The sequence below is a fragment of the Cololabis saira genome, chromosome 22 (genome assembly GCF_033807715.1).
Source record: "Cololabis saira isolate AMF1-May2022 chromosome 22, fColSai1.1, whole genome shotgun sequence".
NCBI classification, from domain to species: Eukaryota; Metazoa; Chordata; class Actinopteri; order Beloniformes; family Belonidae; genus Cololabis; species Cololabis saira.
In genome coordinates, this window is record NC_084608.1 from 18,098,460 (window position 1) to 18,121,436 (window position 22,977).

A 22,977-nucleotide genomic window follows, 5' to 3' on the forward strand; every position below is an offset into this window, starting at 1 on the left:
GCCTCGGGGCAGCGCCTCCAAACCAAACCAGAAGTACAGACACTTCCCTGCGAGCGCAACTCCACTTGGACACTCAAACCTGACTCAAACACAACAAGTCCTTCTTTCTCAACAGCTGCTGTCGCCTAGGCAACCGCCTTGGTCACGTGGATAGATCAACACTTCCGCTGTTCTAGAGCAGGAGCGTCAGCATGCAGCAGCAGCAGCAGCAGCAGCAGCAGCCAGAGTTCAGGTATGGCCAGGCTGGTTAGTCGTGTTCTTTACCCTGGTATTATGCAGTCTCAGGAGCTGGTTCATTGTGACCGACTGCCGATTAATCGACTGGTTGTCCCGAGGACACCAAGGATAAAACATTTAACAACCGGAAGTCGAGAATCAGAATCAGAAATAAGTTTATTGCCAAGTTTGTTAGACACACACAAGGAATTGGTTGTGGTGATTGGTGCAATGCAAAGAACAAATATATAGGGAAAGGTTTTCAAAATTCAGTAAATACATTTTTAATCTATACCTCTATTTTTTTTATTTGAAAAAGGTTTAGACAGTGGTAGTGCTGCTGTCCTGACGCGAATCCCTTCATTCTGTCAATAGAAATACAATGTAACCAAATAGTCCATGACTTAATCTCAGTCTAACTCCTCCTGTCTGCTGGAATTAATTATTAAAGTTGTGCAATTTAATCCTGTTCTTTTGACAGTACATAGAAACTATTTGATCAGTTAAATGTATTAAGTGCACAATTCCCATGTTCAAACTTGGATGTCAATGAAATGTTTTACCTGTCATACACCTTTGATTTCTACTGATACATTGGTGTATTCATAAGCTTTCATAAACAACATTTCCACACTATGTGGGGTCCTGGTCAGGGTAATCGAAGCATGCTGGACCCCATTTGAGAAGAATACATGTATCTTGGTTACATCTATCAATAGAACACCCTACAACTCCTTAGAAGACATTGATGACCATCCTTCAGTTTGTCTAAACTACCACAGAAGCTTTGATTTCGGTTCATAACGACTGTACCAAGTTATTTTCCAATCTGTTTTTTGAGATCAATATCATATAAGGACACCTGCTGTAGCGTAAGAGGTAATAGGATTTGTGCCGCAGCAATCAGTGTCACTGACCAGATGTTTATTCATTTTTGTTGCATTAAGATTCTAGTTTGAGAACTACAGAATTAAAATATTGCTATAAATTATTCAGCTCTAACCATCTGATTAAAAAAAAAAAAAGTTAAGGTTGTGAAATAATTTTATAAAGAAAACAACATTTAAATAAATAACATACTTTCCCATTTTTCTTCTCATAAATAAGACAACTCTCAAATAGAGGGTCACATGGGTATTCTTTATTAAATTATAGCCACGTTTTTTAGATAAATACCAATTATGAAAATGTTTTATTCAGGCTCACATGTTTATCTCCATCCAACTTCTTATTACGCTGCACTAGCTGTCATTCACAATGTGAGTGCCTTCCGCTCACCTATGAACACTTATGTCCAAAAGTGGTTTTGTTATGGCAAATTGATTATTATTATTGGGATTATTTGGGATAGATTTTACATCAGATGCTTTTTTTGATACAATCTTCCCCATTTATCTGGGCTTTAGATCAGCACTGAGAGAACAGTGGATTGTGACCTTTTTAGTGGCTGGGCATACATCACTGTTCAAAACGCTTAATCACTGCCTTGTTTTTCCTTTTTTTTTGTTTTATGCAGGTTTTTTTTTTTTTTTAAGATTTTTTTGGGCTCTAGTGGCCCTTTGTTGAAGATGCAGACTGGAAAGGGGTAGAGAGAGAGAATGGGGACGACACACAGCAAAGGTGCGCAGGCACTGCGCCACCGAGCAGCCCTGTTTTATGCAGGTTTTAATGCTTTTTTTTTTCTCCAGATTTTTTTAAAGACAAACAAATAACAGTAACCTCTTATTAACTTAAATAGAATGTAATTCTACTACATGTCATTAAGCATTTGTATGGGACAATCTTGTTAAATCTGCTTGATTCTGAGGGATTTCACACTAAATACTAACATTTTCTTGTAAACCCCTAGCAAAAAGTAGTATACCTGAAGTTTATTAAGTATGCTTGAGTATAAGTTTAGCAAGTATACTACGGACCATGTACTTGTAGTGTACTGGAGAGTATACTCGCTTAATGCTTCTTTGGACTAAATTGGAACATTTTAAGTTTATATAAGTATACTTTATAAGGTAATTTTAAGTTTACAATAGCAGACTTTCAAGTACATTCATCTATAATACAGTACTAGTGTACTAGGTATATACTCCTAGTCCAAATGTTAGTTTATTGAAGTATACTTTTATAAACTTCCCACCGGCAAAAACAGATGTGCATCTATCATGCTTGCAAGGCAGTTTCCTCTTTGAGGATTTGTCATATTATGTAGTAGTTGTTAGCAAGATGCACTTAAACACTATGGCAGAAAAGTGCTGAGCAGCACAGCGGCAGTATGAATCAGGACAGCAGTTATTTGTCAGGGAGCCGATGTGCTGTTTAGTACTACCACAAACTCATTAATCACTACATGTAACCCAGTCTGCTGCTGGAGGTGAGACCAGTGGGACGCTGGTGAGTTTCTCTGTACCTGTTAGTTTGAACATGTTAGATGGCTTTTTTTCAGGCATCCATCAAGAGAGCAAGAACCCCCACCCTGAGTGATGTTTGACTTGGCTGAAGGATTAATCCCTTGCGCTGACTCAGTTTTACATCATGTGACACAGAAGATCTGTGATTGTTATAAATACAGACAACACCTCAACCCAGAACTAAATCCATGTTGGCTATAAATAAGCATTCAAGCTGTACTTTTGGGAGGGATAGCTTGCTGTAAACCAGTCCAGCATGACAGATGGGTGACAGATGTGCGGGAATCAGATGGATTGGTTGGGTCAGTTGAGCAGTGCCTGCTTTGCAGTTTTGCGTGGTGAGAATCAGTTTGGAATCACTCCATCATCTAAAAAAACACGCAAATGGATTGGTAATCTGCTGTCTGTAGAGGTCATTTCAGAAAATTGGGCTTAAAAAGGAATTTTCACTTATTGTATACATTTCATATCCTGCAGGTCATCCGCCACTTTTCACCTCGCTGACATGTTGTTCTCATTTAAACTCTGAACACACAGATTAAGTTAATGATAAGTCTTTAATTTAATTTACATGTTTTTAATGATATCTGGCAGGCTGCTGTACTGTCTGTCATGAAGAAGCGAGCCAACAAGATGCTGAGGCAGGAGGAGGAGGACGCCTTGTGCTGCTGTGAGTATGTGAACAGACAAGGAGAGCGCAGCCATGTAGCAGCCTGCTGCTGCGACTGTGAGGACCTGGACGATGTTTGTGACAGGTGAGAGGACTTCAATTGAGCCTGGAGCAGTAACTAAAGATTATTCTCACCGTCAAATAATTTTCAAGTTATAAAATGCCAGAAAACAGTCAAAAGAAATCTGAGTGATGCTGAGGATGAAAACTTTCATTAGGGACTCAAAACAAAGTTGATAAAGAATATAACATGTTTACAACAAAATGGCAATTAATGTAAGCACTTGAAGCAGTGGACCTACATCAAATTAAGTTGTGTGGATAGAGTCTCTACAGAATTAATCCAAATTAATTATTTTTAGTGTACAAAAGTGTATAAAAACGCAATTAAGGGACCTCCAGGCAACGCAATCTTTTTCATCATACAATTTGACTATCGAATATTGCTGAAAGTAGTAACATCAGAGTAATGTCAGTAGATGCAGAGGAATGAGTAGTTTGTGCAGCATCCGGTAGTCATGTAAAGACTTAGGAGTGGCAGTCACTGGAAGGAGATATGTGTATTAACAGTCCTTTTTTAAAATTAATTGTATGTACACTTACAAACTTAAAATGACTTCCATTTGTCTGTATGCACCTTATACATATTCACATAAGTGGAATAACTTTTTTTTTTGTCTCGTCAAAGGCTAAAAATAACAAGGTACTTTGATCTAGGTTGATTGCCATGAGAACTAATATTAATTGGCACTTTGGTGAAAGGACAACCTCTTTTCTTACTCAAAACTGCGTTGATTCACATCATTTTGATGCCATCTAATAATAGGCCTGGGGTAGTTTTAGTCCCAGAGTGTCTCTTTAATGACGAGTGGAATATTATCCCAGAGTTAGTGATGATGTAGGGGTGTTTCTTGTAATCTTATCCATGGGACCCTCATTTTGTACTTGCTGACATACAAACCAGTTCTAAGAGGAATGTTCTTGGTTATAACTGGACTCTCAGAGGTTTACAACATCTTTGTCCAGATTTAGAAAAAAAAAGCTTCAGTACAAAAGCATTACACCTTAATGGGATGAAGGTTTTTCTACAACAATGTATACACTGGACAAGAAAGTCAGAATCACATTCACATCACACATCACAATCACATTCAGAAAACTCAAACTTCTTTCAGTATTTGACATAAATATTCATCAGATATGTGTGTTTTTATACAAACATATGTTTTTGCCTTTTTCTTTACCACTATCGTTTTGTAATTTTTTCACTTATAATTCTCAAATACATTCATATAAAACTAGACAGGTTAATCATTTTCATCTTCCTTTTTATAAAACTAAACACGGCCAGTTTTCCCTCAGATATCGCGGTGTGCAGATATGGAACTCCAAATCTCACATTATCAAAAGCTCTGCTTCTCTAGAGATTTTTAAAAGAAATTTATCATCTCATTTAATTCACATTTAAAAAATGGCAAGTTTTCTTTGGTTTTTTTTTTTTTTTTTTTTTTTGTGTTTGTTTGTTTGGTTTTTTTTTGTGTGTGTTTGTTTGGTTTTTTTTTTGTGTGTGTTGATGATCTATAACCATGTAGTCAAACCTTCTTTGTTTTTGTTTATGGTCTTCGTCTTGTTGTTTTTGTTTTTTGATTTTTTGTAATTACTGTTTTACTTCCTAAATTGAGGGGAGGTCCGTTGCATAAGCCTGTTGGCTTTTTGACCTCTCCTGTCACATTTGTTTTACTATTTTGATTGCAAGTGTTAATTTTATTGTGTGCAAACTAATAAAATAAATAAATAAAATAAATTGTAGAATTGCTCTTTAAAATAGTTGTTTAAATTATAGATAGTAAAACCATTTAAATTGTTGATCACAACATTAATTTGGGCTGACAGTCAAACCTCTAAATGCAATATGGAGAATGGTAATTAATGTTACTGGTTACAACTGTGTAGTCCCTGCTAGGAAATCAGAAAATAATCAGCCGTAAAAAGGATGTACTTGTCTTTTTTCCATTTATAAGGGTTTCTTTGTTGTTGTTTTTTTAAAGGTTTCTTAAGAGGGAGCCTCAGAAACCTAATTCTCTGTCCCAGGTGGGTGAAGACATTTCAGATCGGATTCGTGTGCCGTGGCTGTGGGGTGGAGCCCGAAAATTGGACCTCTCTATTATCCCGCCTCTTATTCTTCTTCCCGCCCTGCTGCATCTCGCTGCTCTCCATTTCCTGCTTGGCATTGTGGTCCTGACAGCTTTGCCCGGTTTAGTGTTGTGGTACTACTACATCACCCACCGCAAGAAGGGAAAGACGCTCTTCTTTCTCAGCCTGGCCCTCTTCTCCTTGGCGTACATGTACTTCTTGTTTGTAACAGAGGTGCTCCCCCATGGCCATGTCGGTGCACTTGAGCTGGCGATCGTGAGTCTGGGTGTCATCCTCACCGTTCTCGCCCTTTTTCACGCTAAAAGAGATCCAGGCATTGTTCAGCCAAACAAAGAGACCATCCACAGCACAGTGACATATTACAGCCCCCTGGCAGACAGAGACTTATCCCTCAATGGCGGCAAGCAGGGTATTACATTGACGGTGGCCAACCGGACAGGATCGTTGGAGCACGAGGGGATGGAGCAGAAGGAGGCTGAGCGACAGAACTGGTGTGCGGCGTGCAGACTGGTCCGGCCTCCGAGGGCAGGACACTGTCGGATCTGTGGTGTCTGTGTGCTGCGTCACGACCACCACTGTGTCTGGTGGGTTTCACAGCTATTTCTGTCACTCATTATTCCATCTCGCATGAGTCACAATGAGCTGCTTGTATTTTTTTCAGGATTTTTTTAATTGTTTACTTTTTCAAGTTAATTACCATATTTTCTGGACTATAAGCCGCTACTTTTTTCATAGGTTTTCAACCATGCAGCTTATACAAAGGTGCGGCTATTCTGTGGATTTTTCTTCCACTGCTCGGGCGCTCTAACCGGAATTAGAATAAAAACTAAGACAAAATAAATGCAAACAAGAATACACTACTTCTTCTTTAGCAGATAGAAGTAGGTAGAAGCAGATTTCAAACAGATAAATAGATAAATAAATATAAGTTATTTTCTCTTGGTTCTGTCCAGTTTTAATCAGCAAAGTTGCTGCCGTGTTAAAAGACACTGTTAGGAAAGGATCTATTTAGGTACAAACATGTACATCATTTACAGTTCAAAATCCTTCTGTACATGTAGTAAATATCTAATCTAACAACATAAATATCTGCGGCTTGCATATCTTTTTTTTTTAAATAGAGCGGATGCGGCTTATATTGAGGTGCGGCTTATAGTCCAGAAAATACGGTAATTCATATTAATGTGTGTTTGTCTTTTTAACTCCTCCTGTGTCATTATGGCCCTTTTTTTCAAGTTGTGCCATAATGAAAACATATAATCACAGAAATCAGAATTTCCTCCCCATCATCATGTTCACCAATACATGTGGTCCTCCTTGTGTATACTTAAGGGTAACATTGGGGTCTCAGCATGATGTGTTTTCTGTTTGTGTGTGTGTGTACTTGTATATGTAACCATATGTATGCCGGGGTAGGATAAACAGCTGCGTGGGAAAGGCCAATCACCGCAGCTTTCTCCTTACACTGGTCTTCTTCCTGCTGACGTCCCTGTACGGCATCAGCCTGGTGCTGAAGAGTGTGTGTCCACAGCAAAACCCCCTGACTGCCTTATTCTTCTGCCCGGGAGTTTACAACCAGTACAGGTACAGAGAGCACACTCCTACAGCAAGAAGCTTTGAGCTGCTAGACCACTGTAGCTGTATGGGCTAGCTCCATCATTTCTGATGTGGGTCATAGTTCAGGAAACTGATGAGCACTAGTTGCAAGATCTGACCCGGGTGTGAGTCCTGTGAGCATTGTTAGGCTGGTTTGATTCTGTGTCAACAGCATAAAGCTAAACTAACTCCTGCAGATAATGATAGGGAAGCTGTTTATGTTGCACATATTTGTTCCACCCAAGAGTATTTAAATTGTTAATTAGTAATAAGTATTGATTGTGGCATCACATGTTGCATAACAGTTAAGCTCTATTAGCAACTTTCTCTCTTTTGCATGAACAGCCAGAGCAACTGATATCCAACTGAAATTGTAAAGAAATTCAAATGTAAAGAATATCTATATTCCTTATGCATTGTGAGTCAAAGTAAGGATCCTCTTTCATTTTCAATCAGCTTCTGCCACCAACTCTGCTCAGTTGTACAGAACTAAGCTTTACGCTACATGCCAAAAAAGTATACAGTTGAGGGAACCCATGTGGAAATCGTAAACTGATTTGATTACAGGATCAAAACTTTGTTCTTTCAATTGCGCAAAGAAACTGTGATAACTGAGATGCAGTGGGTTATTTTGATATTTGTCCCCAGAAGTGATGTTTTCATGTGAAGTTCTTGCATACTGGATGTCAGGCTTCTGTCACAAAAGCGTTGAATCCGTTTCCACCCCCTATGTGCTTGTTTCTTTCAGCACTTCACTTTGTTTCACCTGTGCATGGTATAGCAGTATTGTAACCTGCGGGCTGCTCCACCTGCTGGTAGTGCAAGTCATCAACATCAGCTACAATGTGACTGAGCGTGAGGCACGGACTGCCCTGAGAGAGAAAACTGCTCGCAGCGCCTACTGGGGACTCGTCGTGGACACTGGCGTTTATTCTCTGGGTTTCAGTGGAAATTGGTTTGAGTTTATAAACATGGGAGACAAACTAAATCACCCCTCCTCTTCCGACCTGGTGTGAGAGACTGGATGTATAGCTGCTGTTCTGTTGTTGTCCACTAGATGGCACAATGGGTCTTTAATTTAATCTAAAACTGCTTCTCTGCTGTTGACAGCAGACCTGAGAGAACTGTTCTGGAGCTGTGCCGACTATGACGTATAGCTTTAACAACTTTACACCCCAATAACATTGTCTCACTGCTATAACTGTGATTGACAAGTGGCATCTCATTATTGCAGGTGAAACCTCTCCCATTCAGACCCATACATTGCTGTGACATTCTCATCCGTCACGCACAATTATCACTGGATGTCTTCCTTGGAATTGGGCACCAAGTTCATGTCACTCCTACATTTTAGTGCCTTGTTGGAAACAAATGTGAAACAATAAAGCCTGTCATTTATATCTTGTAGGGCCATTAAGCCCAGCGTCCACCGACAGAATACGCCTGTGGTTATAATAGGACCCGATCAAAGATGGTGTGTGTTCGCTCATTAAACCTCTTCTATCTTTGTTAAACACTTGGCTGTACTTGGCCTTGTGAAATGCATCATTGATATTCATCACGGATAAATGAAAGATCTTAGCAAAAAACTACTTTAAACACTCAAGCAAGTGATTGACATGAAACATGGTGACTTTGACTGTTTTTAATGATAACAGACTTCTGCATAAAATGAAAAAAGCAAATGACACACCTCAAATGAAGTACACTTCAAAGCACATATCTGTCATTTCTTTTTTTAGTTTCTAGTTCAATTAAAGACCTTTTTTTTTCTTCTTGTACCTTTATAACTGTAAGTCAAGATGTGTGCCTGTGGTATTGTATGTGTTGGATTTAAAATATTTTTAATTAAATGACAAGGAAAAATTAGCAAATGTATTTGTCTCTTCCTCTTTCTGGTGTGATGCTGAGATGTTAGTTTATCATCTTCACTGACGATTTCTTCCAGAGGGTTTAAAATAGGTCAGAGCGAAAAATCAGGCAGAACCTCTGCCACTTTACGGCTCAGCTTCTTCCGCCGCTCGTCCCTCTCCCTTTCCCTACGCATTACACGTGGAAGCTGCCTCCAGGCCAGAAAACATTGCCGCACCACCCGTCTGAAATGTAAGCAGATGAAAGGAGAGATGGGAACGTGAGCAAATTGAGCAACAACTAACAGGATTATCAAAACCTCTAGCTCAACAATCCCTCATTAGTTTGAATGCTTTATTTTGGGTGTGTTGACAGTGGCAGGTGCGCAGACTTCAACGAACAGCTGAAGTCTTAACTCTTTGGAGGCATTCACTGTAAAATAACTATTTTAATAAGAAATTAGAGAAATAAGTGTTTTGTCTATAATGGGAAATTGGAGAACCTAAAATACATTTGTAGATATTAGCATAACCTGTGCAAGACATTAAAAAAAAAATTACTTATTGAACAATTTTTCTATTTAGACAGTCATGTTTCAAAAGGATGAGCTTTACTGACCGTAGGGGACTTCAGACTTTGGTTTTAGCTCCTTCATCAAGTCAGAATTTAAAATAAACATATATACTAAAACCAATAACATTTGCATCATTAACCTATACAAAAATAATTGCATGTTTAAGTGCTTATCCAGATGAACTAATTGCCAGCTATATACCCATATTTGGTCAAACAGTGAGGGTTTATATGTCCTTTTTTTGGGGGGGGGGGGGGGGGTTTTCTTAATGATAATTTATCATAACATTTCTTAAATGTAAGTGACTGATCCTGTCGAGTTAATGTGCTAATAGTGGGTGATGACTGGTGGAGATGGAGTGTAATGAATGGACTTGACCTTGTTGACTTCTGTGACTTCAGTGAGTTGTAAGTGATCAGATTCAGAACTCCCCAACTGTAAAACTGATACTTAAAACTCAGTTTGATTAAAAGTATATAGTCCATAAAGTTTAATATTGATTTCATTTTGTAATTATAAAAAAATATACAAAAAATACATAAACAGAAGAAGTGAATCTAGTTATTGTTCCTTCATGACTTGTGACTTCAATTTATGGACTGAGAATTTTGACAGGGGTCAATCTATTTTGAATAGGAGTACGATTCAGTCATTATAGAAAAGAAAAAAAAAACATGGACCAAAGCTTCTAATCTGTAATGATTATGAGCATATGGTATGGTTTGCTTTATGTATGTTAATTTTTAACCATGTCTATGTTCTACATACACAAATCATCTTCCTTTCACATGCATCCTATTTACAGCATCCAGTACTAAAATCATACCCCACTTTGCCCTGTGATGAACATTTTGGGCAATGTTAGGGTTAGAATCCTGCACAAGGACACTTCAACATGTGGATATGGCTTCACAGGCTTTCTGGTTGAAGGACGATCCACTAAACGCACTGAGCTAAAGCCACCCCAGTCTGAACTACTTATGAGAATTAAACTTTTTATAGAATATGTGTTAAACTGACTTAATTCAACACCTGTTTTAAAGGCCTTTGATGGAAATCATGTTTAGCTGATACTGCATTCCAAAAGGCAATCTCTGTTTTTACAGGTTATTAAGTTAATTGTAACACCTGTTAGTTGTATTGCTGCAGTATCCACTCAGCTCTATTGTGAACATATGGCTTTTTCTGGGGGGAGCAGACCTGTTATTGTGCTCTTGAGCCAGCTCCTCATGGTCCCATTCCAGCAGCCTCTCCTGGGTCACGTAGTCCAGCAGCGCGAGCAGAAACCTTCTGAGAGTGCGTTTGCGGTAAAAACGCTCAGCTCGCTCCTCCAGAATCATCTGCATGTCTCTCAGCTGAAACAAACAAGGAATGTAGTGAAGTTAGGATGAATGCAGTATTCAAAAGATAGATGATGCTGCTACTTGGTGTTCAAACCATGTTTCAACAAGGTTGTAACAAGAATTGAAGAAGTGGTAGAAAGTAGCCAAAACATTTTAAGAAAGGACACATGAAAACATAATTGAACTGAGGAGTGTTTGTGTGTGTGTGTGTAGGTGTGTAGGTGTGTGTGTGTGTGTGTGTGTGTGTGTGTGTGTGTGTGTGTGTGTGTGTGTGCAGGTGAATACACACTTTCTTCCAGCAGGTTAAGCTTCTTTGAACCAAAATGTGCTGGTACAGGCGGTCAGCACGAGCCTCTTTCTCAAGCAAGGACTCTGTTGCTGATTGCTTCCATTGTAGAGTGCAGCGCCTCAGGATGAAGAGAGAGTGATGATGTTCAGCAAGCTGGAGGGGAGCAGGGATAAAATAAATTAAAAAAAAGAAAAAGAAAAAAGATGCTCTCATTCATATGTGCTAAGCAGAAACAATGGAGTGTATGAAATGACAAAGGATCTGTATTATGCCTCCTGGGTAAATTGTAAGTATAGCCTCATTTGTGATATTGTGGAAAGGCAGGAACTTATTATAGATAAGATGATGATGATGATGATGATGATGATGATGATGATAAGTGTCAAGAAAATTAAGTTAGAGAAGTTTGCCCTCTTGTTATAATTGGCTGTTTCTTTTCTTTGTCTGACATAATAAAAAGTATAATGTACATTTTGCAGCTTTTCCGTCAGCTTGGAGCAAAATACATATTTGTCTCCTTTACATGATTATGTCCAAAACAAGCTGGACATGAACATGAAGCTCACTGGTGTTTTCGGGCAAACAGAATTTATTATTCCAAATCTATGATGTGGCCCTGGACCTGTAGGTTCGGAGCTTCATTTATCATCGTAGGTCAGAAGTGTGACTTTCTGCTGTTTGTCATTCTGCATCGATAAGAGCTCAACGTGCTCCTTGTACAGTTTTGTTGACAAACTTGTGTACCCCCCTTGGAGCCAAAATCGATAGAGCCTCTGGAGTTCTTGATTTGTTGTTGCTCTGAGGGCTGAGGTTCTCAGTATGGAGCGGTAAGACGGGAGCTGCAATGAATGGAAAAGGTGATTTACCTCCAACCTGGCTTGTCTGATCTGAATGAGGCATTTCCATGGTGCCAGGCCCCACCGTGACAGCAAGGTTTTATGGTAGTGTTGACGGGCCACTATTGTGAGCTGCTGTTGTCTTTTCAACTCCCTCTGTTTTTCCTCCTCCCTCTATACAGACAGAAAGTGACAGTTTTTTAATCTTCTGCCACAGCAGAGGAAATGCTATGCAGATTCAGCTCCCCTGTAGAATATGAAGTGCACCTCACCTCCCGTTCCAGCCTCTTCTCCTCCCTCCGTTTTTCTGCTGCTTTGTGTTTTTCCTCCTCTTCCTCCCTCTGCCTTTGCTCCGCTGCAGCTTTCTTTTCAGCCTGAAAGTTTTCCATTAAACTTCTGTTTGCGTGTGTCTGATACTAAATATTCCTGGAGGTTCCACAGCATAATAATAACTTTAGAATAGCTTCCCAATCTCACCAACTTTTCCTCTTCTTTTTTTCTCTTTAGTTCTTCAATCTGCTTCCTTCGCTCTGCGCGCTGCTGTGCACGGGCCTCCATGGCTTCAGAGAGATGAGACCACAAGGTTAGACTTTTATAATCATCTCCAACCCAATATGAGCAGGTTTAGCTTTCATTCAAACTTTAAAATCTGAGCTCTTAGCAAGAAGTTAAAATCTGAGTGAATCTTATAATTAAAACAAAACATAAAAATAAGGCTTTCATGAATTTTAATTAAAAAAGGCCTGATACAAAATATACCCCAGACACATTTATTGCTCAACCTTTTGATTAATTTTATCAGTATTTAAAAAAAATATGGATGAAAAAGATTGTGCTTTGAACACATCAAGGACGGTTTTACTGCAGACAAGAGGCAGATTGTTTCTGTTTCACATGACGTGACTACAAGAGCAACATCTGAGTGAAACCAAATAGTTGATATCAAAAAAGAAAAAAAAAACAAAAACCCCACACCCAATTACAAAGCCTCATTTCAGTTTGTAATGTTATCAAGATAATATAAAACTCTGATGAAATGGCAGTAAAAATACTCTCAATGTGAGAAGAACTCTGTCAAAGTTGCTGCAGATTGTGTGTGTATATATATATATATATATATATATATATATATATATATATGTATACGTATGTATACACACAATTTCCCGCATATTTTTCCAACCATCCTGACTGCTGTGTATTCCAGTCTGACTTGTCAGTTGGTAATGAAACTGGTGAGAACAGACTGAATGTAATTTTCTTGGTTGAAATTAGAAAAGTTGAAATAGTTTGGGAGGAGTTAAATTGCTGAAGTTACTTTTATCAATTTTCTTTTTCAAAAGGATTTCCTTCAGCTGCAGCGTGAGCTGGTTTTGAAAGTGCTGCGTAAGTTGCAGTCATTTGAGAAGGTCAGCGGGTCATGTGAGCGCTGCCATCGAGAAGATCCCCAGGGTTGGTTACTCCTGACTGCATCCACGCAGGGAAATCGATGGGTGTCTTAGTGATTATGTTGTGAGAGAAGACAGAGACGGTTTGAAATGAAAGAGGTCATGTGCTCTCCACCAGGCTTTGAGGGTAGTATTAATGGTGTCAAGTTTGAAGCAGCTGTGGTTCTTAATTGATTTATCAATGAAAGCAACGTGCTGAAGGGGGAGATTGTTACAGATGGCTTGTTCAGTATCAAGTCAAGCGAGGCTGTTTGTCAATTGCTGGATTTACTGAAGTTGATGGAAGAGGAAAAGTTTGAGTGTGTATCAAGCCCACTATTTGGTTTTGGTATTTGAGTGAAAAGAAATGCCTGCAGTTGAGAGAAGAACCATCCCTTGGGTAGATAACTAGGAGTCATTGCTCATAGAAATAACTTAACTAAATGTTTAGAAGTGTGATGGTTTATTTCATCCGTCCAAGTCTTCTTTGATGTTTGGAATAATTAAGTGAAATTGAGTTTGAATATTTATTTTTGATTATCTGTAACATCAAACCAACATACTGGCAGCAAGGGGTTCAATTTTTATGTTTTTGTGTGGTTCTTTTGGTTCTGGAGATGTTGACTGTATCCAAGAAATTTAATTTAAGGGTTACTGAGGCATTTTTGAGAAAAATGTTTCACCCAATGTCAGACAACTAACTAACTAACTAACATTTAACAAGGCAACAACCCAAAGCATGTGCACATTAAACAGCACAGGAAGATGGAAGAAAAAAAAAGACTCACTAATGATCCCTCATCTAATTCTTGCACACTTTAAATAGGCTAAATTCGAAGCAACAGAAAAAGTGGCAGAATACGCCAACAGATTTTCATGAGAAGCTGTCTGAAAACCTTTAAATTCTGCTATTGTTGCCGAAGGTTTGGCAGTCTTTGAGAGTTGTTAGTATTTGAGTTCAGTTTGTGTTTTTAGGACATCAGCCTTATGCATTAAAAAAAAATACTGGTACTTCCTTTAAGTAGTATCTCTAATTAAGGAGCTTTGCTAAAAATATGTGACTTCTGTGTATGGTTCGACTGTATATTTCTGTATTCTGCTGTTAAGATTATAGATGGAAGGAACTTTCAGACTGACCTGTGACAATAGGATGGCGACATGTCTGCTGAGTGACAGTTTTCCTTGAAGGTGCACTCTGACTGTCAGGTTCTCCAGTAACCCTGGGTGCTCTGTAACAATGATAATCACATCCAGAAGCACAAAAACAAGCCACATTTACCTCTGTCTGCATGCTCATATAATCCTGAGCTTTCCTCAACTCATTTAATTTAGAAAGGTAATGATTAAGGTCAACTAAGCTGACAGAGTGACTATACATGTGAATCTGAACGAGTCACGTTATAATCTCATTTAATTGTGTTTCTTCTGCAGTCACTTAAAATATAATTACTTTTTATAAACCATCAAAACAAAGAGCATAAACTGTCATATGACTTTATGTTCCTTTAACATCCTTTTATAACTGAGATCTCTCTTTATGCATGTTTCCATGGTATTTCTATTTGATACAGAGAGCTATTTACAGATAATGGCTTCATCTTCATTTACGGTAGCCCATGAAATTAAAAGAAGAGCCTGTACTACACCGGACAAATGGCCTTCATTTCAACTTATGTTTAGCGACTGACATGTCCAGAGAAAAGTAAATAAATCAACCTTTGTCTTACAGGTGGACATACCTGAATCATGAATCTAATGTTATTTTCTCTTTCAATGATCATTGAGACTTCTCTGAAAGTCTTCCTTCACATCAGTGACCAAAAGGCACATAAAATATTTTTTTTTCCTTTTTTTAACAGAATTTTGTGTATGAAATATTTGACTAATTTTCATTTTGACATTTTACCTGCCTTAATTTCATTGGCGGTATTAGTACTGTTCAATAACGTAATTAAAGTGACGCCACCTCATTTTGTACTGTGGAATCATCTATCTACCTTTATGCCAAAAAAAAAACTCTGTGATGCCCATATTCCTTCAGGATAAGTGTAAACACCCATTTGCTCATAAAGTATTTACCTTGAATTTGTTTTTCATTTTAAACTAACAGACTTTCCTGGTTAACGTCCTAACTTCAACCTGATTAAATGGTCCCAGTGAAAAGATAAGAAGGTCATTTGGCTGCCAGATTGTGATCAACCTCTGGCTGCAGCTTGTCCTTCAGTAACTTTCAGACATGATGGATCATGGAACCTATGACTTTGTGCCAAACATCTGGATGTCCAGATGTTCACCAGCAGCGCTGCAACTATTAATATTGATAGAATAAATGACATATCAACTTTTGCACATGATTTCCAATGCCTGAATTTACAGATTATCAAATGGGCTCATGATTCTAATATCTCAACATGTATAACTGGTGAATTGATGGTTTAGTATCTTTATTAGAGGATTGTTTTTTCTTAGAAAAAAGTATGAATGACTAAAGTAAGAAACTAAAAATAGATTTTGACAATGCAAGTCATTTTTATTTACACAATTTAAGCAAGACTGAATTGTAAGTAAAATAAATTATTTGGCTTATAGACGATTTGTAAATGGTTTTCATTTGATAGAAAAACCTTCAATCACTTTGCATTATGGCTGAATGGCACCATGAAATTAGTTAGGAGCATTAAGTGACTGTGAGGTGACGTAGCTGCAGTTTACCTCTGCACTGATGGCCGGCTAAGCTGTGCAGTTGTCTCCAATTCTTTCTCCAAAGCCAACATCTTCTCCTTTTCCTTCAGTTGGGCAATTTGCTCCTGTTGCTCCTTCAGCAGCTTCCTCTGCTGTGTGATGATCTGCTGCTGGCCAATGTGTCTGTTTTCAAACCTGCTGCCTGTTGACACTTTTGTTTTTGAACTGGTGAGGACATCATCCTCAATTCTCTGTCGTGCCTTGTGGAGCTCTGGAGCTGTGAGTGCTGTGTGATGCCGGGTCACCTGCCATGGCTCAAAGGACTGGGAAACATTACCCAATGAAGTCTTGCCCTGATTCACTGCAGAGTTGTCACGGGGTAAAATGTCTGACATATGGTGATCCTTCTAGAGAGAATAGAAAGGGCAGAAAAGATGGACTAATATGGAAGAAAATAATATGGAGGTAAGCTCTTTGCAGTTTATCTCCGCCAAGCTGCAAAGAGCTTAGGGGAGGTAACGCAGGAGCAACACATGCTTTTCCAACTATCCCTAGGTAATTTAATAATACCTAGTCATGCTCCAGTAATACTGATACATCAGCAGTTAAGGCCTTATTGCAAGGATAGCCTCATACTTAACTTGGATGGATAGAAAGTGTGGGGCAGATGAGAAGCTCCTTATATCCTACATGTTTTATTTCTATGTAAAAAACTTTCTGTACTCTCTATGGCATCCTGTTCTTGTTTACAATGTTGTGTAAGAATATTTTGGCGGCAAATGTTTTCCTCCATGGCTGAGATGTGGAGAAAGGTTCATGTTGTCCAATATCATGAGCAGATAGAGGAGAAAATTACTATTCAGTTTAGTTTTTTCATTTTTGTTACTGTAATAATGAGGCTTGCAGTTTGGCCTACCAAGGCTAGGGCTGATGTGTTAGTTGTGTCTGATCCTCAAGTCCCTTCTTAAACATGATTTATCAGGTTCTTTTCCATGGGAACAATTTATGAAGTGATTGTTTTGTTGCTGAGAATTAGGAGTGTAATTCTCACCTTTTTTTTGGTTTCAGACTCGTATAGGGGCTTGGGTGGGGGAATGTCTGACTGAAAAGAAGAAGTTTCTGTGGTCTTGAAAGTGCCTGTAGATACAGCACCGAGGAATGCAGCCATCTCGCGTTTAGTCTTCTGCCGCTGGGCCAGGAGTTTCTCCTTCTGACACCACAGCAGCCACTCATTCAGGCATCGCCGTAACAAGCGCCTTCGGTCACTTTCCACAGCCAGCTGCATTTGTCTGGAGGTGGTATCATATATGATCTTATCTTCTTGTCCCCAATTACTAACAGGTCACCATACTCAGAATATTAATCATTCATCAGTGTGTGGTTGATGGAATTATTTGATTAATAGTTCAACATGGAATATTGATTGTGCAAATTGTTGGTAAGATATTGAGATATACGATAAGAAGAGGATAATTGTATGTTTGTTAATTCTTGCCTTTTTTCCATTCGTAATGCCTCCTCTGTTCTTGCCACCTCTTGCTGCCTTTTCTCTGTCCAAACTACTACTCGCCACGCTCGCCATGCTCTAAGCTGCATCCTCCAGTCAGAGAAGACCATGGCCTTATCCATACGTAACTTTCGGTCCAACACCACTGAAAACCATCCAGAAAAATGCCTCTGCAGACACTAAAACAAGTGAAAAAATGCATGCGGCCATAGATGACCGCATGTAAGCAAGTTTATACATGCATACAATATCAAATTCACAATCACTACATACATTAGCTCTATTTCACTTTCAAGGACTAGGTTTAATTAAGCTCCTTTCCTCTAGTCCCTCCATTTCTATGACAGTAACCAGGGACTACACAGTTCAAAAGACTTTAGTTGTCTAATTTATCCTGTACCTTAGGAAATTCACAAGACTCACGGCTGACACTGTTTTCTAGCACCTTGAAAAATCTCCTGTTTGTTAAGGCTCTAAGTGTTGTTGGTGGAAAAGCACAAACATGCTGTACAAGCACCAACCTTGAGGTTACTCATGTGAATCTTTGTTTGAATCTTCTGTTCTTGATGGAGTCGCTCAGGGTCCCGGCGCTGCTTTGTGGGAAGTGTTGGGATGGACTGGACGTCTTTGGCTGCCATCTGCAATTCGGCTCTTTTTCTGAGCAATACACATAGATAATACTTTGTATAAAAGGTTTCCATGAAGAATAACAAATATTTTCAAAAGTCTATATTAGAAATAAGTACACTTGTGTTTATATAAGAGGTCACACATTTACAACAGTAAATTAATTATCTTTCCACTGGAAATCGTGTAGACATGATGATTCTTTCTTAACTTTTATTTTTTGTTTTTAGAAAGATATATACAGGATTATGACTGTTCATTTGCTGTTCATTTTTTCCGTTGACTGATTCATGGGATAATCTTTGATCTAGGAGACTCCATGTCAGTATCGACTTGGCCCACACAAGAGTGATGAAACAAAAGATTGCAGCAGGGTCCAATACTTTTAATTATGTTAAAAGTTACTTTACGACACATTTAGAGTGGTAAAGAAAAGCGTTCGGCTGGAAAACACATAGTAAAACAGAGTTAACAATAGCCAGCCTTTTCACCAACAGTTGTTTAGCTCACAAATGGATAATCAGAGGCTTATTTATTATCAGTAATTAATTCAGTCCATTAATAAGTGGTGGAGCAGACCAGATCTCAGACACTCTTACTAGATCAAAGAATAAAAGTATGTGTAGTAATGGATTGATCCGAATATTGTACCTCTCTCGAAGTAGCCTTTCCTGCTCTCTCCTCTCCTGTATCTGGCGTCTCAGTCTCACCATCTCCTGCTGCACCATCTCCTCCTCCTTACGCTCCTTCTGCTTCTTCCTCATTTCCTTCTCTTGCTCTCTCCTCTTTGCCTCCTTTCTGGCATCCTTCTGATCCTGCCTCTGCCTGTGCTGCCTCTGTCTCTCAGCCTCCCGTCGAGCCCTGTTCTCCCGCACCTGGAAATCAGCAGGAGGTAGTGTTGACTGAGGGAGCAACGTGAAAGCCCATTGTTCCACCTGATTCCTGCAGGTACCCAGCTGATAACGTCCCCCTCTCTAATGCAATCGGAGGAAACAGACATGGTCTCATACTTGCTGATGGCGTGCCTCCATGGTGACGGTCGGGTCTTTGAACTTCTTCTGTGTAATTTGATCATCCAGTGCCATTTCCTCTACCATGCCAGAGTTCAGCACCTCTCGTTTCATTAGATCTTGTAGGATGCTGTTAACAGAAGTTTGTTCTTCTTCTTCAACCAGGCAGTTATAGAGATCTAAATATTGATTCACAAAAATGAAAGACAAATAATTTAAATGAGGTGCTCACAAAAGAAACTATCACTTGCTATTAAAGAACTGAAACCATTTTGTCTCAGTTAGTCTCTTTCCAGTATATGTGTGCATAACAATCACCGTAATTTGGCCTTCAATGTCAAAAATGTCAAATTTGAAAAGTTCTTGATTAATTAAAACAATAATCCCTCATATGTGTTCACAAACTATTTTAATACCATCAAAATTGTTGTAGGTGGGGCAGGAAGACTGGTTAGCTGGAGGTGAAGAGTGTGTCTTTTCATCTGAAAACGGTGGGTCATCATCATCATCAACCTCCAGCTCCATCCGTAGCTTACTGTTTAACCAGTCACCTAGTAGAGCCTGAGCTGCAAGAAACAACACTATTAATGTGATTGTTGCATCAAAAACAACAAACATTTCTAGCACAAATGCAGCAAAACACTCACATTTTGATAATACAACCATGGATATTCACTACATTTCAAAGATGGGATCTGCTGTGATGCATTTTCTCTATAGACACACCTCTTCTACCAGAAAGTTGGATTTTGGTCTAATCTGTCCAAAAAACCTTTTGCCTTGTCTGTGCAAGATGTAGCAAACGGCACAGGCAGCAATATTCTTTGTCAAGAGGCTTTTGCCTTGCATTCCTGTGTTTCTGCTGTAAGACAGACCACTACAGATCCTTCGTGCCCATAGCAATGACCCTCTATGAATGACTCTTTGAAGAGTCTTATATCAGAACTACTGCAACATTTAAATTCCCTTCAGGGGTTAATAAAGTATATATATTTTCTAATTTAGAGTTCTCCTGATGTTAAACTCGCAGCCTTATTGCCTTGTGCTGCTTTGAAATAATTCAATATCTCTTTCTGACTCACCTTGCACCTTCAGTGATTTTTGTGGCTGTACTGTTTCTGTGATCAATAATAATCTTTTTCTCGAGTCCTTAGATATATCTTTTGTTCAGTGATTCACCTCCACAAACTTGTGTTGTAAAGATGAGATTTTGATGGATATCTGGCATACAATCAAATACTAAAATAATAAGCTGTTCAGCACATTAAGTACTTTAGTCAAATTATTCTTATTATTATGTTACATATATAACTCATAAATAAATATGTTGATTAGGTTATGTAAAGCAAAATAATACAGTAGTATTTATAACGTAAAACATTACTTCACACTGTACCTTCTATAACAAGGGGATATTAAGATACTTCTGGAAATTGAAAAGATATTACGGCTTGAATTATAGTAATTTTTCTATATCTCTTCAAGTCCAGCACTATCTAAACTTCTCCATGAAATTAGGCCACAAAAATGCAGGGAAGTATTTATTTCTAGACTGTATAGGAGATTACAAGAAACAAAAATACCAAATGAGATATAAATAAAACAAAAATTGGAAAGGGAAATAAAGCTTCTATTCCTGATGAAACATGGTGTAAATATTGTGAACTTCAAAGGAAGTTCTTAATCTTATCTTCATGGAGAGTGTTTAGCTGGAAAGGTTTGAGTAGACTCTCCCCCGGGGAGCCACAATTTCTGGAACAAGTATTTAACTGCAGCTTTAACTTCATTAAAGAGGACTTTGTTGGGTGAAAAAAAGATTCAAAAAGATTATTCATCTTTGGATGATTGACACAATATTATTTACAAAATATCTAAAAGAAACACATTCTCCATTAAATTTCAGGAAGCAAATCTGATGAAAATATCAACTGTAAGCCTCATGTTCCAAATGCACTTTCAATAGGAAACATTGAAAAGAGGAATCACAATGCAAAACAAATCAACTTGCTGTATATTGTGATTATTGAAGATTAAAAAAACAAAAAACAACCTCAAATCATTGTTAGTACCTAAAAAAAAGGCAACAAAGGTTAATTATAATGTCACTGGTTGCTCATTCTGACTTCTTCTGTTATCATTTTTATCTAGATGAATAAATATTACAGTGACTTGATCATTTTGAATGAGATGGACGCAAAAAAGTATGGGGGACAGTAGTCCCCTTAAAGAAAGAATTGTCCAGTACCTTCTTTTATACTTTTAGTACCTGTTTGAAAATATAATTATGTTAAAGGACTCATTTGTGCAGAAATATAGAAAATCCTAAATTGTTCTCAAACTTTTAATCACTGTAACCACTGCCTCTTTGTCCCAAGTCATGGGAGTACATCCTAGACAGGCTTCCAGTCCATCAAATAGTCACACAGAGACAAACAACTGTGCACACTCATTTCTGGTGGTTTTCTTGCTAGGACATGCATATCTTTGCACAGAATACTGACACTTACCTTCACTGTAAGCCTCATCATGATCTCGTAACTGTTCAGAGTTTTGCAAAGGTACAGCTAGTTGGCTGATTCTTGAATGCGGTTTCCTTTGGTGGAAGACTTCAGACACGGCAAACTCAGAGGCCATCTCTCCTCGCTGAAAGAGGAAGAATGTACAAAAGAAATTGCACACATCTCCTGACCCCCCCCCCCCAAAAAAAAGAGACTGGAAATGCAATGAAAATGTGCCCTGACTGACACATATTCTCCTCACCTTTCTCCGCCGATCAATGTCCCCGTTCTTCTCAAGTGTCTGTTATTGAAATAAAAATAAAGTTTCAAGTGAAAGCAGATACTGTTGTAAAGAAAGTCTAAACCCTCAACAAAAATGCATGTCTCATGGTCACTACTGCCTTTTTGAAAATCCTCAGACAAGCTCTGACACCTTGAGCTGCAGATGCAGTGTGCAAATTGGGGACTGAGCCAGGGGTCTGATGTCTGCGGATTATTTCACAGAAAAGCTTAGCTATTGCCTGCAATCCAAAGATTACTTCAGATTCATTTCCCAGACTTCAAAAAAGTCTGTTCTTTTACCAGCAGCAATTCAGCTATAGTATCCCGGCAGGAAAGTTGTAGATGGTAGCATCAGAGAAAGGCCTCTACGACATTTAATTTCCTCTAATATGGGCCAAAAAAATCCTACATGTCATTAACTTGTTCTTATTTTTCATTTAAAGATGCTGATGGAGACTATTTACAGTTATGTTGTAGGCCTACTACTATGGAAGGTTTGATACAGTTAGGAAAAAAGGTGAAAGTAGACAAAAAATAAAAAAACATTGTAGATAAAACTAGAATGAGAACATTGAATGTCTTAAGATAATCAGTGTTAATTCCTATTGAAGCCTTATCTCAGTAGTGAAAGATAAGTCATCATTTATAGACATTTTGACATTAATTCAAGCTTACCTTCTTTGTAGACCTGAGGCTTTTCCATCTGGACTGTGGAGGGTTGATACTTTGGAATGCCATCAATACTTTTAAGACTGCACTAAACAATTATAATCGTCAATATTATTTTAGTTCACTCATTTCTTTTGCTTAGAAGCAGAAGCGAATCACGTTAGTGTTTTACTTCCGTCTAAACGCGCTCAGCACATTACTGCGACCGATTAGGAGCATAAAGGATGTTAAGAAATTAATCAAACTAGCTGAATATTAGTTGACTCGTGAAACCGTTTTTTCATCTAGTGAAATATTGAACTATTTCCTTGGCTAAGTGTTACAGTAAAGATTTTCCTGAA

The 22,977-nt window shown here is 38.4% G+C and overlaps 2 protein-coding genes across 2 annotated transcripts; one reads left to right on the top strand and one right to left on the bottom strand.

Annotated features, from left to right (window-relative positions):
• On the top strand, window positions 1-8,899 carry zdhhc23b (zinc finger DHHC-type palmitoyltransferase 23b). Its single transcript, XM_061713709.1, has 5 exons — window positions 1-232; window positions 3,216-3,376; window positions 5,340-6,029; window positions 6,862-7,029; window positions 7,790-8,899. Exons 2-5 carry the CDS (start codon window positions 3,234-3,236, stop codon window positions 8,055-8,057), a joined length of 1,269 nt encoding a protein of 422 aa, XP_061569693.1. The 5' UTR covers window positions 1-232; window positions 3,216-3,233; the 3' UTR covers window positions 8,058-8,899.
• Window positions 8,711-21,826, bottom strand: ccdc191 (coiled-coil domain containing 191). Its single transcript, XM_061713708.1, has 15 exons — window positions 21,695-21,826; window positions 19,604-19,753; window positions 19,188-19,366; window positions 18,829-19,052; window positions 18,072-18,207; window positions 17,539-17,729; window positions 17,095-17,332; window positions 16,074-16,450; window positions 14,499-14,590; window positions 12,412-12,494; window positions 12,207-12,308; window positions 11,965-12,108; window positions 11,099-11,251; window positions 10,667-10,821; window positions 8,711-9,137 (listed from the first exon to the last, which is right to left on the bottom strand). Exons 1-15 carry the CDS (start codon window positions 21,819-21,821, stop codon window positions 9,005-9,007), a joined length of 2,484 nt encoding a protein of 827 aa, XP_061569692.1. The 5' UTR covers window positions 21,822-21,826; the 3' UTR covers window positions 8,711-9,004.
• Between the last annotated feature and the right edge of the window lie 1,151 nt (window positions 21,827-22,977).

Excerpts from the sequence above, each read along its gene's own strand:
- zdhhc23b (XM_061713709.1), top strand. The coding sequence starts at position 3,234 with ATGAAGAAGCGAGCCAACAAGATGCTGAGGCAGGAGGAGGAGGACGCC. Across the intron at positions 6,030-6,861 it reads CACGACCACCACTGTGTCTG|GATAAACAGCTGCGTGGGAA; the intron begins GTGGGTTTCACA and ends ATGCCGGGGTAG. Across the intron at positions 7,030-7,789 it reads GGAGTTTACAACCAGTACAG|CACTTCACTTTGTTTCACCT; the intron begins GTACAGAGAGCA and ends TGTTTCTTTCAG.
- ccdc191 (XM_061713708.1), bottom strand. The coding sequence starts at position 21,821 with ATGGCCTCTGAGTTTGCCGTGTCTGAAGTCTTCCACCAAAGGAAACCG. Across the intron at positions 18,208-18,828 it reads GAAAGGCTACTTCGAGAGAG|AAAAAGAGCCGAATTGCAGA; the intron begins GTACAATATTCG and ends TGTATTGCTCAG. Across the intron at positions 11,252-11,964 it reads TCAGACAAGCCAGGTTGGAG|CTTGCTGAACATCATCACTC; the intron begins GTAAATCACCTT and ends GCTCCCCTCCAG.